This window comes from Monodon monoceros, unplaced genomic scaffold (genome assembly GCF_005190385.1).
Source record: "Monodon monoceros isolate NGI ecotype Baffin Bay Population unplaced genomic scaffold, NGI_Narwhal_1 Super_Scaffold_9, whole genome shotgun sequence".
NCBI lineage: Eukaryota > Metazoa > Chordata > Mammalia > Artiodactyla > Monodontidae > Monodon > Monodon monoceros.
Genome location: NW_021703786.1, coordinates 20,026,506 through 20,044,279, shown reverse-complemented (window position 1 = coordinate 20,044,279; position 17,774 = coordinate 20,026,506). Strand labels below are relative to the sequence as shown.

General features: G+C 57.1%; 2 protein-coding genes across 3 annotated transcripts; one reads left to right on the top strand and one right to left on the bottom strand.

The window, feature by feature from the left end:
- The first annotated feature begins 5,827 nt into the window (after positions 1 to 5,827).
- Positions 5,828 to 15,332, top strand: GFAP (glial fibrillary acidic protein). 2 transcript variants are annotated; one of them, XM_029211981.1, is made up of 10 exons: positions 5,828 to 6,332; positions 7,445 to 7,505; positions 7,701 to 7,796; positions 8,740 to 8,901; positions 10,078 to 10,203; positions 10,407 to 10,627; positions 11,192 to 11,235; positions 11,596 to 11,721; positions 12,988 to 13,073; positions 13,705 to 14,246. In XM_029211981.1, exons 1-10 carry the CDS (start codon positions 5,884 to 5,886, stop codon positions 13,744 to 13,746), a joined length of 1,413 nt encoding a protein of 470 aa, XP_029067814.1. In that variant the 5' UTR covers positions 5,828 to 5,883; the 3' UTR covers positions 13,747 to 14,246. The 2 variants fall into 2 exon arrangements, with proteins under 2 accessions (XP_029067814.1, XP_029067815.1); XM_029211982.1 differs by lacking the exon at positions 11,596 to 11,721 and having other exon boundaries at positions 5,874 to 6,332; positions 13,705 to 15,332.
- A 789-nt stretch (positions 15,333 to 16,121) lies between these two features.
- FAM187A (family with sequence similarity 187 member A) lies at positions 16,122 to 17,565 on the bottom strand. The gene has a single exon (XM_029210819.1). The coding sequence runs from the start codon at positions 17,364 to 17,366 to the stop codon at positions 16,122 to 16,124; it is 1,245 nt and encodes a 414-aa protein (XP_029066652.1). The 5' UTR covers positions 17,367 to 17,565.
- Between the last annotated feature and the right edge of the window lie 209 nt (positions 17,566 to 17,774).

The following is a 17,774-nucleotide window of genomic DNA, read 5'->3' as shown; positions in this document are numbered from 1 at the left end:
GGTCACTCTTGACAAGGATGTTCTGCAGCTGACCATTCTCTCAGCAAACATTTGTGGCTCCGTGGTGCAAAATGTGCTCTCGGGTGACCAATTAAATGTACAAAGATTCTGCCAATGGAGTTAAGCACATGTGGCTCCTGCCCTCAATCACGGGAGGTTGGGCTGAGATGGGCCGCCCATGAGGAGGCAGCCTGGCTGGCCCAGGGAGCTGGCAGGGGCTGAGGGGGGCAGCGAGCTGACGGCCGGCTCCCAGCTGACCTCCGTGGCCAGCGATGAGGCTCTGAGATTGGATTGTTCTCAAATAGAGTCATCCGCCAGAGGCGGCAATAGATGGCTCCCCCGTCCACTGCCCTAGGTTCCCCCTCCCGGCTTCAGCCTGCCTCTTCCGCCTTGAGGGCCTACGCAGAGCCCCTCCCTCTACTTCAGGGAGTTTAGATGTCCTCTCTTCCCAGGCTCTTTGCACCCACTCCAGGCCCGGAAGCTCAGGTCTGGGCCCCACCCCGGGGGCACAAATTCCTGCCCAGTTCAGAGAATCAGGCTCAGTGCCAGGAGCTGCAGACACAGAACAAGACATGGTCCCTTCACACAAAGAGTCAGGATGGAGTCCTTGTCACCTGAGCGTAAACCCAAACCTCTGTCAGTGTTAGGATGTGTCAAGAGGCAGGGACTGGGCTTTTTCCACTGGGTCCTCCCACTGCCAGCCATCGGCTTGGCACCCACAGGGGATATCATCACCCCATGGGGATCCTTCCTCCTTGGCAGCTGCTAACTCAGGCATCCTGCCTCCCAGACCCTTGCTCATCTGCCTCCAGTTTCCCCCAGAATGTCTCTTTGGCTCTTGGCTAGGTTTGGGGGATCCTGCTTCCCAGACAGAGTCTAGTTTCTGGCTGTCTTCCCCTTCTCCACAGTTCTTTTGTGAATAGGGACCTAGAAAGTCTTGGGATGGAGTTTGTGGGTGGAGGAAGGGACCAGAGTCATACCCAAGAGCCTGGAGACCATGGCTGTGTTTTCTAGCTCACCCCAGAGCTCCCCTGGGCTCACCCGCAGCCCTACCCCCGGCTCATCCTGCCCATTTGAAGGATCACTGGATTGGAAATAACAGGCCACCGGTCAGCCCTCTCCTCCCTCCAGGGACACATCTGGTCCCCGCCTCTCACCCTCCCAAAGGGACACAGTCAGGCAGGGAGACGGAAGGGAGCAGGGAGCAGAGCAGACCAAGGAAAGCAATTAAAGAGCTGGTCTCAGGGTTAGAGGCTGGGGGCAGGCTTGAGCGGCCCCTGGCTGGGTGGGGAGGCAGGAGTAGAGCAAGGGCCCGAGCTTATTAACCCCAACACAGCAGCCTGGCCCCTGGGTCTGTGAAGGTGAATGAGCTGATGCCTCCAACGGCTGAGGGGCTGGGGAAGAGAAGGAGAAGGAGTCCAAGGGTTCACCCGGAACCCGTCTGCAGCCACAGGAGTTGGGCGCTTCTAACCGACAGAGCTGGACTGGACACAGGCTCAGGATCAGAGAAGGAACCATCCCTGGCTTGAGGCAGCCATCCTCCAACCATCCTCCAACAGAAAGGGAAGACCCCTGCCCTCAGGGAGCTCCCAGCTGACAGTGAACCATGGGTTCTCCCATTAGGTGGCTCCCATCCAAGGGGAAAGGGCGGCTCCTGTCCTGTGGGTGCCTGAGTCTGAAGGGGGAGACAGACCCTACCCTTAGGTGCATCCCAGTCTGATGGGAAAACATAGGTCTAGCATTGGGAGGACCCCATCTTCAGGGGGTCTTGCCCTTGGGAAGCCTCAGGCTAAAGTGCAGAAGAGACTCGCACCCATGGGAGATGTTGACACACCAAGAGGTTCTCAAGCCAATGGAGCTGTGGGTCTCAAGCCCACAAGGGTTGGGGAAGGGCAAGGATGGAGCGACAGAGCCCACTGTGGGAGTCAGGGAGGAGAGCAAGCAGGCTGGGAGACAGCCTGTACTCTGAGTCTCCTCCAGAACAGGGGGACATAACTCTCACATGTTCCCTGGGAGACCCAAAGCCACAAACAACTAGTGATCTGGGGGCAAAGGGTGCTGCCCCCCTCCCCACATCCTGTCCACACTGCCAGGTAACTGCCCTTTGCAGGGGGGGCCTGCCCACATGCTGTCCCTGCCCCAACCCCAATGGAGTCAACAGGACATGGCCGCTCCCCTGGAAGACCCAGCTCCCAGCCCCCCGGGTCCACCCCATCACAGATGCGCTAACATGGAAACAGGTAAAGCACCTGGTAGGTGTTATTAAATGGAAGCTAGGATTTGTCGAGCACCTGCTGTGTCTGGCTTTCACTGATTTTTATCTCACAACTACCTTGGAAGTAAGTATGTCTAGACCTCATTTTACAGATGGGGAAATGGAGACTCAGAGAAGGTTCCTGAGTCATCCAAGATCATACAGCTATTGACTGGCCCTGGCCTTGCTCTCTCACCTAGACGGCACTGCCATAGCAGTCAGAGGCAATTCTAGTGAGCCCTCTAAGTGATGCACATTTGGGTTTTAGAAAGCCTGCCTAGAGCTGTGAGACCAACTTTCTTCCTGCCTCCAAAGGGCTATGTCCACCAGGCCACTCAGACCTGGTCAGCTCAGCACTGCCATCTAGTGGCCAGTTTCCTTCCTCAGAGATGGGTCACCGAGTGGATGGACTGGTCAGAGATCCACGTTCTCTCCATCCCACTCACTCTTGCTGACCACCATGCTGTGCCAAGCACTGGGAGAGTGGCAGGAGCACAAGTGGAGTCAGTGGGCAGCAGTCAAGGGACAAAAGGGCCCCTTGAATTAGAGGCTGGCAGGTTTGGAAAACACTGGGCACCTTGTGTGCAGGTTGAGGTCGGGTGACGTGTTGATCTATCCTGGGATCAACTTGGGCCTTGTAGGCAGGAGGGCATCCTGGCAAGTTCTGACGTAGAAGATGGGCACAGGGAGTGGGAGGTCATCTTGTCCCCAACTCGGCTTGCAGTGGGGCGCAGCTTGGCCGAAGGCCGTGTGGAAGGGCGTCCAGGCATCCTCTTCTTGGGACCTGCAGCGTTCTGCCATCTAGTCCGGAAGTCAGTCTAGGAACTGGCCCGAGGCTTTGGATAGATGAGGCCCTCAGATTGGGGAAGCAGGAGAGGAGGCGCCACAGAGAATGGGGCCTGAGTCAGGCTGGGAGGAGGGGGGTAGAGGTGGAGGCCGGGAGCTGTGTCTGCCTGAGGCAGATGTGCATCATGGTGTGACCTAGAACAGAGGGAGAGGGGACATAACTGTCCAACAACAGGGCTTGGTTACATTAATGCACATAGTGGAAAACCATGCAACTGTTAAAATGATGATGTAGATAAATATTTACTGATATGGAAAGATGTTCACAACATATTGTCTAGTAAAAAAAAGCAAGTTACAAAATAATTTGTACAGCATGAGCCTACTTTTAAAAACTGAATTTATATGTGTAGAAAAAAATCCGGTAATGTTTATATCTCCAGGTGGCAAAATTATAGCTAATTAAATTTTGTTTTGCTTATCTGTATTTGCTGATTTTTCTACAATGAAGGTATAATAAAAAATAATGAAGGTTTGATAAACAACCACGACTGAGTCTATCTATTTCTTTGCTTCGCTGTGTGGACAACTTCAGATAGTTAAGGGCTGAGTGTAGAGCTGGGTCTGAAGGCTGGATGGGAGTTGAAGATGGAGGGAGAGGGCCTGGGTGGGTGACAGGGGCCCAGCGAGTGGGTGAAGGGGTTAAGGAGGGGGTCTCTGCTGCTGCTGCTAAAACGAGCTGAGCCCCTGTCTCCCAGACACAATCACTGAGAGTCCCTGACAAGCCCTTCCTGCTCTATTACATCTTTTCCCTCCAGGACCGCTTTGCGCTCATTTCAACTAGATTTCACTTGTACAAAGGGAGAAGGCCACACACTGTGACTTGCCCGGCAAGCTGGAAGGGCAGCCTCTCCAAGCCACGGAGAGGAGCTGGGGCAAGGGTTTGTCCCCAGTCTTGTCCTTCCTTTAATGTCACTCCCTGCCCCCATCCTTCCCCGGCCCCTCAACCCACAGCAGGATCAAGTGACTGGGTGCCCCCTCCTCAAGATTCAAGATTCCCCTCCCCATGATACTGCTCAGGCCCAGGGTCAGACTCTGCTAAAGAATTAGGGATTCTCACCTCCTCTCTCTGCTTGGGACTCACGGGGAAATCTTGGCAAGCAGCCTGTAACCTGCCCAAATGAAAAGCATCTCCCCTGGCGTGGACGAGGGGGCATTGCCCAGACAGGAGCTCAGGGGCTGCGCTGGCTCTGACAGCTGGGGAGGAGGCGAGTAGCCAGACCCTGTCTGCAGAGCTGGAGACCTGGCAGTGCTGGGCTACCCCCAGGGCTTCCCCTTGGTGCCCACTGAATGACTCACCACTGTGAGGTGCCCACTGAATGACTCACCATGGCACAAACACAATGGTCAGGGGTGGGCACAGAGCCTGCTCCCTGCTGCACCCCAGCCCCCATCAGGTGCTTTCCGAGAAGCTCTTTGAGCAAGGGGTTTGGGCTGCACCCCACCCAACAGGCTGGCATCTTGGGATAAAAACAGCACAGCCCCCTGCAAGGGCTGCCCTTGCCACGCGACACCGTCACCGGCAGTGGAGAACAAGGCTCCATTCAGCAAGTCCTCGGGAAAAGGCATCAGAGGCCCAGGCATGGGCAGTGGGCAGTGGGGCGGTGGCGGGGGGGGGGCAGGAGAGGAAGGCTGCCCACTTCCCAGAAGTCCAGGGACACAGATGGGTGAAGGGCCTGGGCAGGGTACTGACCCCGGGGGACCAGATAGAAGGTGTGATTGGATCTGAAATCTCAAGGGGCAACAGGGCCCAGGCCCCAGGCTCCCAGTTCAAACCCACTGGCTCCTAGGTTCCCAAACCCACCGATTCCCCAGAAGCCTTTCCCAGCTTCTCAGCTCGATGTGTGGGAACTTGAAGGAGATAAATCTCCAGTGTGAGAGTGAGGTGAGGGGTGGCCAGGGAAACGGGGTGTTACAAGAACAAAGATGGGAGTTGGGACAGCCAGCTCATTCACAAGTGCTTTGTGGAGCTGTCAAGGCCTGCGCTCTGGGAGGGGGTGTGGGGAGGCTGGGCAAGGAAGGGGTGAGCCCGATGAGGCTGAGGCTGGGGCTTAAGAGTGACCCAGGGGGATGGCCAGAGAGTACAGTGCCTGCCCCCACTTACCCTATCAGGGGCTCCACGTTCCTTCCATCATTCCCCCACTGCTAGACAGAGGCCTCAATTGACCCTCCAGACAAAGGGCGGGTTCTAATTCCAGCCCACAGCCCCGCACCTGCAGATGGGGAGAAAGCAGGAATGCAGAACGCCTGTATTCAGAGGGGTGGACTCCAGGAATCTGTTGGGAATGAGGCTGGCAGGAAACTGTAACATAGGCTGTTCCTTGAAGATATGGAACAGGTTTGTCTTCCACCAGATTCCCAGCATCTAACAGGCACTGAGTGTGCCTGAGAATGCTGAGTGAGGAAAGGCCTGGGTCATAGGATCTAAAAGTTAGAAGACAGGTCAGAGGTCATCTGGTCCAGCCCTTCCTTGACCCACCGTCCCAGTGAAAGGGTCTCCTTGTCCAGTGGTCAGGGCCCCAGACGCAGCATCGGCCCCGGGAACTGCCCACTAGCACCTCCGTCTGGAGCCAGGCTGGGGCTGGCATGCCCAGGAGGCCCTGTCTCTGGGCACAGTGACCTCGGTGGGCATGAGAGGCACTCTCCCCATGGCTGGGCTGCGGCCCAGCCCCACCCACTTAGGCTATGCCAGGGGGTGTTGCCAGGGCCAGCCTGGGCCGGGCCAGGCCAGGCCCTTCTTCATAAAGCCAGCACATCCCAGGAGCAGGCAGAGCCAGGACAGGATGGAGAGGAGACGGGTCACCTCAGCGGCTCGCCGCTCCTATGTCTCCTCCTCAGAGATGGGGGTGGGGGGCCGCCGCCTGGGTCCTGTCACCCGCCTGTCCCTGGCTCGAATGCCGCCTGCACTCCCGGTCCGGGTGGACTTCTCCTTGGCCGGGGCGCTCAACTCCAGCTTCAAGGAGACCCGGGTCAGTGAGCGGGCGGAGATGATGGAGCTCAATGACCGCTTCGCCAGCTACATCGAGAAGGTGCGTTTCCTGGAACAGCAGAACAAGGCGCTGGCTGCTGAGCTGAACCAGCTGCGGGCCAAGGAGCCCACCAAGCTTGCCGACGTCTACCAGGCGGAGCTGCGCGAGCTGCGGCTGCGGCTTGATCAACTTACCGCCAACAGCGCCCGGCTCGAGGTGGAGAGGGACAATCTGGCGCAGGACCTGGGCACCCTGAGGCAGAAGTGAGGAGGGGGCCGCAGAGGGGCGTCATGAACAGGGAGCACTGAGCTGCCCCCCCACCCCCAGAGAGGGAGCACCTGCAGGCCTGCAGGGTCTCGGGCAGGGGCTCTGCCTCCCTGCTCCCCAGTTTCCCACCTCTGGGAGGAGAGGGTGGCCCTTGCTCCCCAGGATGAGGGTGGGCCCGGGAGGAGGCCCAGGATCTCAGGGATCTGATTCCCAAAGACCTTCGGGTACTCTCAGCGCCTCCCCGCTGGGGAAAGCTGTGTGGGACAGTCAGGGACCCCCAGCGGGGAGGGTCTCTGCGTCTCACTCACTGCAGGGCCTTGTTACTGTGGTCGGGGAGCGCACCTATTCTGAGCCTGGGTCTGTCTAGAGGGGGAACCGGAAGGGAAGATTGGTATGCACCAGGAGGACTGGGCTGGGGCTACAGGAAGAGAGGGAAAGAGCAGGCAGAATACTGGCTTCAGAATACAGGAGACTCTGCCTGTCACCAGCTTATGACCCTAGTCAAGACACTTCAACTTGCACAGCTGTAAAGCGGAGATCTTAATAAAACCCATTTCCAAAGGTCAGAGGAAACCCCAGGGGCATGGTCCTTGCTGGGCTGGCAGGGCATGCGTGTGTGACTTCAAGTGCGGGAGGCCGTGTGTGTGTGTGTGTGTGTGTGTGTGTGTGTGTGTGTGGTGTGTGTGTGGTGTGTGTGTGTGGTGTGTGTGTGTGGTGTGTGTGGTGTGTGTGGTGTGTGTGTGGTGTGTGTGGTGTGTGTGTGTGTGTGGTGTGTGTGTGATGTATGTGGTGTGTGTGGTGTGTGTGTGTGTGGTGTGTGTGTGTGTGGTGTGTGTGCAGCAGTGAGTGTACATTGGTGGAAGCGCCTGTGTGAGCAGGAGCAGGTGCAGCAACCCTGATAAGGCACCTTGGTAATGAGTTAGAGCGAAGGCCCTTGTCTGCTCACCCACCTGGCCAAGTCCATCTGCCCCTCACTCCTCTTGCCACTCACATTGGTCCTGGGAGGGAGCGGGGGCGGTTCTCTGGCAGCCACCTCCAGGGAGGTTAGGGCAGGGGTCCAAGAGTCCTCAGAAGAGCCCGGACCCAGGAATGTGTCCCCCTACCCCAGGCTCCAGGATGAAACCAACCTGAGGCTGGAGGCTGAGAACAACCTGGCTGCCTATCGACAGGTCAGGGTGGTAGAGGGGAGGGGCCGGGGAGGGGGAAAGTGTTGATGGCAGCCCACCCAAACACAGCCCCCAAGCCCAGCCCTCCAGAGCAGTGTGCTGCTCCCCGCAGCCACAAAAGGAGGGATCAGATAAGACTAGGGAGTGGGGAGGAGGAGTCTGGGGTCAGAGGGGCCCTTTGCTTCCTCCCTACTCCAGGAGGCAGATGAAGCCACCCTGGGCCGTCTGGATCTGGAGAGGAAGACTGAGTCTCTGGAGGAGGAAATCCGGTTCTGGAGGAAGATCCATGAGGAGGTAAGGCCAGGGCAGAGGGAGGAAAGGCCAACACAGAGATTGGAACTGAGGAAAAGAGACAGAGACTGAGACAGAGATATTCAGACATAGAGAGGAGACAGACTGACAGAGAAAGAAAATGAGAGAGAAAAGACAGAGAGAGGTACAGAGAGAGACTAAGGGAGACAGAGATAAAGACAGGGCCTTCCCTGGTGGTCCAGGGGTTAGGACTGTGTGCGTCCACTGCAGGGAGCACGGGGTCCATCCCTGGCTGGGGAGCTCACATGCCTCGTGGTGCGACCGGGGTACAAAATGATAGACAAGAGAGCATCTCCAGCCCCTGGTAAAATGCACACAGACACACACTCCACTTACTGAGAATTACAACGGGCCTCGTTGCCTCCTGTTTTTCTTCACTACAGCCGTGTGAGATAGGGACCGTTCCAGTGTTATCTCCTTTTCACAGAGGAGGACACTGAAGCCCTGAGATGTTAAAGAACTTGCTAAGGTCACACAGTTAGTCTCTCTGACTCCATTCCCTCTGCCATCTGTCTCCATTTAAATGAGAGCCATACATAAAAACACACACACAAACAAACGAACAAACCCCCTACCCCCGCTGAGCTCTGACTTCAGATAATGGATGCAGAATCCAGGGCCTCAGGGAACCTGGGAACCCATAGGCACACCCACACCACAAGGACTCAGTCACTCTCCCATGAGAATACAGGCACACTTTCAACGCTCCTGCCTTCCAGGCCTGGGAGGAGGACACCATGAGACCCCCAAACTACCCCCGCCTCCCTTAGCCTGGGCCATGCCATTTCCTCCAACTAGGAATGCCCATCTCCCTTAGCCAACTTCTGTGTCCGAGGGACAGACAGAAGAGGGCATGATGCTGTGGGGAAACCCCAGTTGCAGCCTGGTCCCTGAGCCCTGGCATCCCTTCTCTCACCCTGGCCAGGAGGTGCGGGAGCTCCAGGAGCAGCTGGCTCAGCAGCAGGTCCACGTGGAGATGGATGTGGCCAAGCCCGACCTCACAGCAGCCCTGAGAGAGATCCGTACACAGTATGAGGCAGTGGCATCCAGCAACATGCATGAGGCGGAGGAGTGGTACCGCTCCAAGGTAGCCCTGACTTTGGGCCAGCCTGCCTCCTCCAGGCGGCCCTCCTGGCTTCATACAAAAGAACTGGGGAAGGAGGGTGGAGGAAGCTGGGGGAGGATCCTCTCTGAGTGACTGACCTTCACCAGAGAAGTGAGGTGATTTGCCTGGGGCTACACAGGCACTATTATTTCCAATAAGTACTTATTAGTACTTATTGCTATTACTATTAGCCAACACTGTTGTGTATTAGGCCCTGTGCTTTGCATGGATTATTTTACCATGAAGTAGGTACTGTTCTTTGATAGATGAGAGAACTAAAGTCCAGAGAGGTTAACCAACTTGCCCAACGTCACACAGCTCCTGAGCAGTAGAGCTGGATTTCTAACCCTAGCTATCTCACTTGGAAGCCTGCATTCTTGATGTGTCTGTATCCTGGGTTATTGAGCATCTACTACATCTCCAGCTCTGCCCAGGATACAGAGACATGTCTGACCAGGGAGATGTTATGTCACTCAATAATGATGTCTACGGAGAACACAGCAGGGCAGAGTTTATATACAATGTGGGGACAGGAAGGATATCATAGAAGGGAGGGCACTGGGGCCAGGCAGGACTGGAAGCCTGTGAACATAAAGTAAAGAGGAAAGGGGCGTTCAGAGTGCAGGACAGAGCCTGAGTAGCGGCCGAAAAGCACAAAGAGGTAGGGGCCCAGAGATCCTGGGCCAGGGCGTGGAGCTGAGGAGTGTAAGTGGCAGAAGCCAGTGATGGTTCTGAGCAGGGCAAGACGTGATGGAGCCCTGAGGACTTCACTGCAGCAGGGCTATTAGAATACAGAGCTCTGCTCACCAGAATCCCCTGTGTAAGGTGGAGAAGGACAGGGTTCGGTCACGCGGATGGAGCTGCCAGTGCTGGAGATTCTGGATTCCGCGGCAAACACTGTTCATTCCTGCATTCCCTGACCAGTCATTGTGCTAGGTGCTAGAGGCGTAGCAGTGTCTTCTGTGTCCCCGGTCCACGGGCCGCAGTCGCTGCGAATAATCCCACCCAGGGCCATTGGCTGGGGTGAGCTGAACAACAACCTTGGGGTCCCGCCCATCTCCCTGATCCTCCAGACATCTTCCTCCCCACGGGCCCGCACAGCTCCCGCCATAAGCGTCCCCAGCCCTCCCCTCAGCATAAAGCCCTCTCCCCATTTAGTTTGCGGACTTGACGGACGCCGCTGCCCGCAACGCGGAGCTGCTCCGCCAGGCCAAGCACGAGGCCAACGACTACCGGCGCCAGCTGCAGGCCTTAACCTGCGACCTGGAGTCCTTGCGCGGCACGGTGAGCGCGGGCAGGGCCAGAGGCGGGGCGGAAGGGGTCCGCGAGCGGAGGCTGGCGAACCGGAGGACGGGACCTGCCGCCCTAGGAGGTGCTGGAAAAGGGCCAGGGTCTGGGACCAGGGCTGGGGGCGGAGCTCTGAAGTTACTCGGGGCGGGGCGGGGACGGGGGCGGGGCCTCGAGAAACCAGCCGACTCCACCCACAGAACGAGTCCCTGGAGAGGCAGATGCGGGAGCAGGACGAGCGCCACGCGCGGGAGGCGGCGAGTTACCTGGAGGCGCTGGCCCGGCTGGAAGAGGAGGGGCAGAGCCTCAAGGACGAGATGGCCCGCCACCTGCAGGAGTACCAGGACCTGCTCAGCGTTAAACTGGCCCTGGATATCGAGATCGCCACCTACAGGAAGCTGCTGGAGGGCGAAGAGAACCGGTGAGGCCTGCCTAGCAGCCCTCCCTGCTGGCCCCTCCCTGGAGTTGCTTTGCTCCCTTCAGGGACTGTCTCATTCAGTCTTGCGTCCAGCTCCCTCCTATCCCAGTGCCCAGCACAGTGCTTGCCTGACACACAGTTGGTATTCAATGAATGTCTGATGAATGAGTGAACGGATTCAATGCAGCCCATGTTGATTAGGTCCCAGAGTAAGGACTCGGGTCACCTCCCAAACTGAGGCTCACTCCCCACCCTCCCAACAAAAATCGGACTTCTTTTCCCCTGACCAGTGTCTTCTGCCTCCTGGGAATTCTCTTCGCCACTCTTCTCTCCCCTCTGCCATCCTCCAGGCATCCACTCTCTTTTGAAAAGAGATGTTCCCCTTACAATATCCAGGCCCCTTGCCGGCTTTGGTAGCTCCAAGGAGTGTGTTTGCTGCTGGGGAAGCTAAAAGATGGGGTCGGCCTTTCCTGGCAAGGAAAAAAGCCTCAAAGCTGTCATGAAATCCTGGCCTGGGGATATCCTCGGGCAGCCTGGTCACCCCTCTCTCTCTCTGCTGTCTTTCAGCATCACCATTCCTGTGCAGACCTTCTCCAACCTGCAGATCCGAGGTCAGTAGAACAGGGTCTTGTGGGCAGAGTGTTGGATTCCTGCCCCCTCCCCCAGGCCTGTGGGTTGCTGTTCTGGCCTGGGGCCCAGGACCAGGGCAAACGGGCCTGGGGCTCTCCATGGGGACCTTCATGATTCACCGCAGAACTTCTAGCCAGAACACACCATCCCAGAGCATTCGAGGTGGGGCTTGCAGCCTGCTCTGCCCTTTGTCCCACCCCACACCCCCATCCCCACCCCCCATTCCATTGCAGAACTGGGTGACGGTCTCAACCTCTGTCCTGTCTGCAGATCCCTGATTAAGCTCTGCCCATCCAAGTGTTTGATGTTTGTGTTTTTTTTTTAACTGCTTATCACTACAGGGGGCAAAAGCACCAAAGAAGGGGAAGGTCACAAGGTCACAAGACATCTCAAAAGCCTCACAATACAGGTTATACCAATACAGGCTCACCAGATTGTAAATGGAGCCCCCGCCGGCTCGGCTCTCGGTTAGCTGCCTGCCCTGCCTGCCTTCTAGACACGGTGCTCTTCCCAGCTTGATAGGGAGCGAGCCTCACCAAGCCCACTTTCCCCATCCTCTTGGGCTCCCTCCTCCCAGGTTTCCTTAAAGGGCCAAGCCTGTGTCATTTTCCCAGCAACCTCAGCACCCAGCCCAGGACCTGGCACAGGGTAAATGTAGGTTAAAGTAGCAGAGTTGGCCGGTGTTCAAGGTGATAAGTCCTCGGATGCACAGATGAGATACTCTGGGGCCTCTGAGCAAATGCCAGCCTCTGCCTCACCTCTTTCCCATCACTGGGAGGGCCCCTAGGGTCTCGCTGTGCCCGGCGGCCAGGCTCTCTGCCTGATTCGTCTGTCCCTGAGGCTCCATTGCTCAGCTCAGTGATGATTCAACCTAGAGGGTTATTTCCCCCTGGACTGCTGCTCTTGGAGTGAATAAAGTTTTATGTCCCCTGCTCTTAATTTTAAATATTAGTGAGTGTGACATGTTATATTTTTCTCTCTGAGGAGGGGAAAAGAGAGTGTATGTGGCCCTCAAATGATTCTTAGCTAAGGAAAAATAAATTCTTCTTTCTTTTGGGCTAGAAATTTAGGAACACTAGCTATGCATGTCCCAGGGCTTAGTTCAGCATCAGAAGGGTTAACCAGGCAGACCAGGTAGAGGCAATACTGCCAAATGCCAGATAGAAAAGGGTCACTAGGGCCCAGAGAAGAGGCAGAGAGAAGTAGGAAAGAGGAAGGGGGACAGGAAAGGGACCCACGTGTATTGAGCACTAATATGTGCCCATTGTTTAACAAACATTATCTCAGTTAACTGACTCCTCACTCCCACGTAGGAAAGTAGACAATAGCATCCCCATTTTGCAAATGAGGACACTGAGGCTGGAAGAGGCAAATTAACTTGGCCACAGTCATGTGGCTGAGCTGGGACTCAAGTTCTGGCCTGCCTGACTTCAAAACCCACGTGCTCCTTCCTTGGCACGGCGCTGGGTCGTCAGGAAGCCAGGGGCCAGGTGAGGGCTTGCAGAGGGGCTGAGATGCAGCCAGGCCAGGAGAGTGAGCAGGGCAGCAAGGACTTGCCCAGCACCATGGGGACTTAGGAGGTTGCCAGCCACTTTGGAAGAGCCTATGCCCTCTCTGCCTGATTGGCTAGGCTTTTGTACTCATGACTGGGGCTTTCATGGTGAAACCGAGGGTGGGAGAGGATGTCTAGTGCCCTGAAAGCCCATGGAGGCCTCCTCTCCTCATGCCTGCAGAAACCAGCCTGGACACCAATTCCGTGACAGAAGGCCACCTCAAGAGGAACATCGTGGTGAAGACCGTGGAGATGCGGGACGGAGAGGTGAGGAGGGTGGATCCCAGATTCTGGCCCCAGCAGACTCTGGAAGAAAGCTTGACTGGTACATAGAAGGTTGTTGATAATTCACAAAGAGCTCCTCTGGGAGGCTCTGCAAGAGGGGAAGGAACCCGGATGTAATTCATTTCCCCAGCCCCTCCACTGGCAGTTCTAAGGGGAGCCTGGGTGCCTAGACCACTGGATGGGGTCCTGACTCCAGCTTTCTCCCTGTCTCACCCTCAGACTCAGGTGCCCCCATGCCAGGCCTGGGGGAGAGAGAAAGAAAATTAAAGTTAGTAGCTTTCACTCCCAACTTTCAACTTGCAGCTTGGTGAAAGGAACCTGGCAGAAGAATGGGATGGGGGGGATTGGTCATAACCCCCTCCCCATCACACCAGCAACAGTACCAGCTAATCTTACAAGATCAGCTCACCATGTGCCAGGCACGGTGCTAGTTGTTTGCCCGTGTTACCTCATCTCCCCCTCTGACTGCTGCATGGGGGTGTTCCGGCTACTATCGTAGAAAAGATGACTCAGGAAGGCGGGGGACTTGTCTAGGTCCATAGCCTAGCTGTGGTGGACCTGGAGTCTGTGTGAGCTCCTAACCTAACCGTGGCACCTTCTCTGTCCCCTGCAGGTCATTAAGGAGTCCAAGCAGGAGCACAAGGATGTGATGTGAGGCAGGACCCACCTGGTGGTCCCTGCCCCACAGTATGAGGGGCCTGCAGCAGGAGTTGGGGTAGTTGCCTCTCCTCTGCTAGTTAATTTCCCCAGACTTGAGTTCCCACCCACCCCAGCTGCTCCTTTTCCCCCTCAGTCTCTATGTCAGCTTGCTGCCCTAGGCTCCATCAGCATTAAGCCTGTCAGACAGCACCCACCCAGCACCCAGCAACTCTAACAGGGCACTCACTCCAAAGGGGCAGCCTGGAGGGGCATGGCCAGCAGCTTGGGTTAGAATTGGGAGGGAGGAGAGAAGTTGGGGAGGGCAGGGAGACCTAATAAATCACCCTCCGTATCCCGAATCCCTGTTGTCATGGCAACTGTTGCCAGAGCCGGAGGTGTCTGGGGGTATCTGGGAATGGGGCCTTTGAATTTCCTCAGGCTGGTGGAGGAAATCCGAGACTCTGAGACAGGCAGGGGAATCCCCACAGGCAAGGAGGCCTTGGCCAGGGGCTTATTCTTCTAGACTGACTCTGACCAGTCTGAGGATGGGTGGGGCTATCCTGCCACCTGGAGTAGTCGCCGGACAGAATTCCTGGGCTGCCCAGATTGCAGAGGGGCCTCCTGAGTGATGGTTCAAGTGGCTCAGCCCCACTGAGCTGCCACGTGGGCATGCCGTGGGCCCGTGGGAGCTTGATTCTCAGCATTTGGGGGAACTACAGTGTAAGTGGTGAGGGAAGGGGTGCTGGGAGGGAGTAGAAGGGGGCCTGGCCCCGAGCTGTGGGCACAGAGAGGTCAAGCCCAGGAGGACTCCCCCCACCCCATACAGGCTGGAGGGGGGGCAGGTAGAGATGGTAGAGGAGGTGGTTGGGATGAGGCCAGACATCAGAGTGGGGGGCTGTGAGTGGGCAGTTACCCTTGGCCTCTGGGTCGTGGGAATCAGGAAAGTGACTCATCCTCTTGAAGATGGTGAAACAGGAAAGAAAGAGGCTGCTGGTCCTGGGGGTAGGGCCCACTTTGTCCCAGCTCTAAAGGCCCTCTCCTGGCTGCATAATCCCTGTCCACCCAGGCCTGGGAGCCGCTGCAGCTGCCGCCTGACCCCAGCAAATACTGCTAGGCAAAGCCTCTGCTGCACGCCCGACCCCCTCCTCCCCACAGTGACCGCTGCTCTTCCCTAAGCCAAGGCCCCTGTTGTCCCCTCGCAGTCAAATACAAAACGTACCCCCGTGTTTTAGGTAGCGCCCTGTTTTATAATTTGGGAACCCGACACCCACGCAGAGTGAAGACACTGGCTTGTGTTCCTGAAGCCTAGAGGCAGGACAGCTTGGGGCAGACACTTTCACCCCGAGCACCTGTTCTGCGGTCCACGGGAAGACTGGCGGGCACGAGATGATCCGTGCCCACGAGTGGAGCTCAGAGGCCCACTCCAGGGTCCCCATCTCCCTCTAAGGCAGAGGGAGGGAGAAGTAGGAGTCCCTCCCTCTTTCCAAGACTGGTGCCCTTCCCCTACTCCCTCCTGCCACCCACTGCTGCTAACCTTCGGGGCACCATTGCTGCCTTTAGTCACTGACATAAATAAAGACAACTGTTGTGGCTTTCCCCAGAGTGGACTCTGATCTGTTCGGCAGAGGCTGGGGCTGGGGGAAGGGGGCAGGAAGTAGCCTTGGACAAGACACAACTTGCTTCTTATCACTGATCATCTTGGGACACCCAGCCACCCCCAGCAGTGGCCACATGACAAATCCCATCTCCAGCCCTGCTCTGCCCTGCAGCCCTGCTGCCGGCCCCCCACAGCCTTTGCTTCCCACCCCTCTTCTCACCCCCAGCCCCCAGCCTGGGTCCAATCTGGCAGGAAAGTCCTGAATTCAGTCTACAATTTCCTCACCCATTTCCCCTGTTGTAGTCTCTACCTGTATTCCCAAACTCACCATTTCTACCTGCCAGTCCCAGGATGAGGCTGGGAAAGAAGGCAAAGAGGATACACACTAGGTACCCCGACTCTTTTCTTCCTCCCTCTGCTACCCCCAATTCAAACCGCCCACTTAGCAATCCTCGAAGGCAAGAAAATAAAGCACGTCAAACACTGTTCAACACCAGACAGGTGATAAATGTTAGGTTCACAAGAATTCTTCCTTCTCTGAAGTCAGAAGACACATGCACCCTGGCTACTTCCATCTCGCTTCGGTCCCCCATCTCCCACCAGCCTCGGGCCTCCCCACTTCCCAGATTGGGTCTCAGACTCGCTCACGACAGCAGGGAGCAGGTTATAGCTAACAACTTTGTCCACATGCCCTGCCACACATCCCAGCTCAGGATGCCTATCCAGAGGCATCTGGTACCATTTAAGAAACGCATTTGAGCACAACTGGTCTTCAGAGCTGGGGAAGAGAGAGCCTAGGGGGAGAAGTTGGGATAACAGCGGAATGAGTAACAGCAACAACGACAGAGGTGAATAGTGATGAAGACTGCCGTGATGAGCAGGTAGCCTATCAGGGTGAGCACCAGGGCAGCCCGAATCTCGGGGTTGGAGAACGAGACTGGGTAGCGGCCTCGAGATGTCACGCCCAGTCGGAGCCCAGCGATGCGCACGCCCTGCCGCCAGCAATAGTAGATGCCCCGGTCTTCCAGCTGGGTGAAGCGGATGTGGAGATGGTTGCCGTGGTCGATGAACACCCTCATGGACCCATTGACGCCCTTTAGGTACTGCGTGCGGTAGAGGTACTGGTGGTCCTTGTCCCAGGCCACGGCATGCTCCGGCCGGGCCCCGGGACAGGAGATGATCAGTCCATGGCCCAGCCTCTGCTGGTGGAACTGAATGGGCACCGGGGGCAACCAAGGCCGGCTGCCCACTTTGGCCACGTAGCTGAAGAGGGCCATCACACCCTCCTGGATTTTCTTCTTCTTCTCGCAGGGCACCAGGCAGCTCCGAAGCAGCAGCTCGGGGACGTGGTCTCTGGCCTTGGCCCGGAGCTGCCTGGGCACAGCCCGTGAACCACAGGACACCACGTCGGGCAGTGTCTTGCGGTAGCGGGGGGAGAGGTCTGGGCTCTGCAGGTAACACAGGCCAATGCGCCACTGCTCCCCGCGCACCCCGCAGCGGTCGCAGGGGGTCCACTCCCAGAAGGTGGTGAAGACACGGAGGCTCCCGTGGTGCTCATCTGCGAAGGGCTCCTGGCCCTGGTCCTCGAAGGTGGCCACCATCCTCTCACTGCTCTGGATGTCCACGTCGTAGGCGTAAAAGTAGTCCCCCTTGCGGGTGCCGCAGAAATACAAGCCTGAGTCCTCGGGCTGCGCCCGGAAGACCAACAGGCTGAACATGTGGATGCTGAAGCGGACCAGCATGTCGCTGCCCACGCGCACCTGGGCTGCCTCCGTCAGGACCCGCCCATCAAAGTCCGTCAGCACTTTGGTGTGGCCGCTGCCGAGGTGCTTCTGATAGTACCAGACGACAGCGGACACCTCCTCGGGCTTGCAGTGGCAGGGGAGCTCGAAGCTCATGTCAGCCAGGTAGGCTGCATTGTCAAACATCAGGAACGCTGGGCAGGGGGTCCTCTGAAAAATGTTCTCCTTCTCCACGATTTCAAAGGCCTGGAGGCTCCCCAACACCCACAGGAGCACAGTGGCCTGGGCCAGGTTCATGCCTGCACGAGGGAAGAGTCAGAGGGGGCGGGGCAGAACCTAGGCACTAAAGGCCTATGGGGCTTCTAGAAATCACTGCTGGGAGGAGGCATCTAGATGAGGAAAGGATTCAGCAGCCAGGAAAAGAAGCAACAACCTGCAGAGGAAGCTGCCACAGACAAGGCAATTTATTCCCAGTGGATGTACAAGATGTCCTTCTAACGTTCCGGACGTGATCTTGAGGGAAAACCATTCTAGAACCTGGCCCTTTGTCCCCTTTCTAGAACACTGGCACTCACTCAAGAATGGGTCAGGGGAAGCCAGAATAAGAAGCAAGGGCCCAGGTACCAGGACAGGGGAATCTCTGCCTCTCTGTTCCAGGCTCTGCCCTGCCTGCCCGGTGGAAAGGTCCTCCCTTTGGTTAATCCA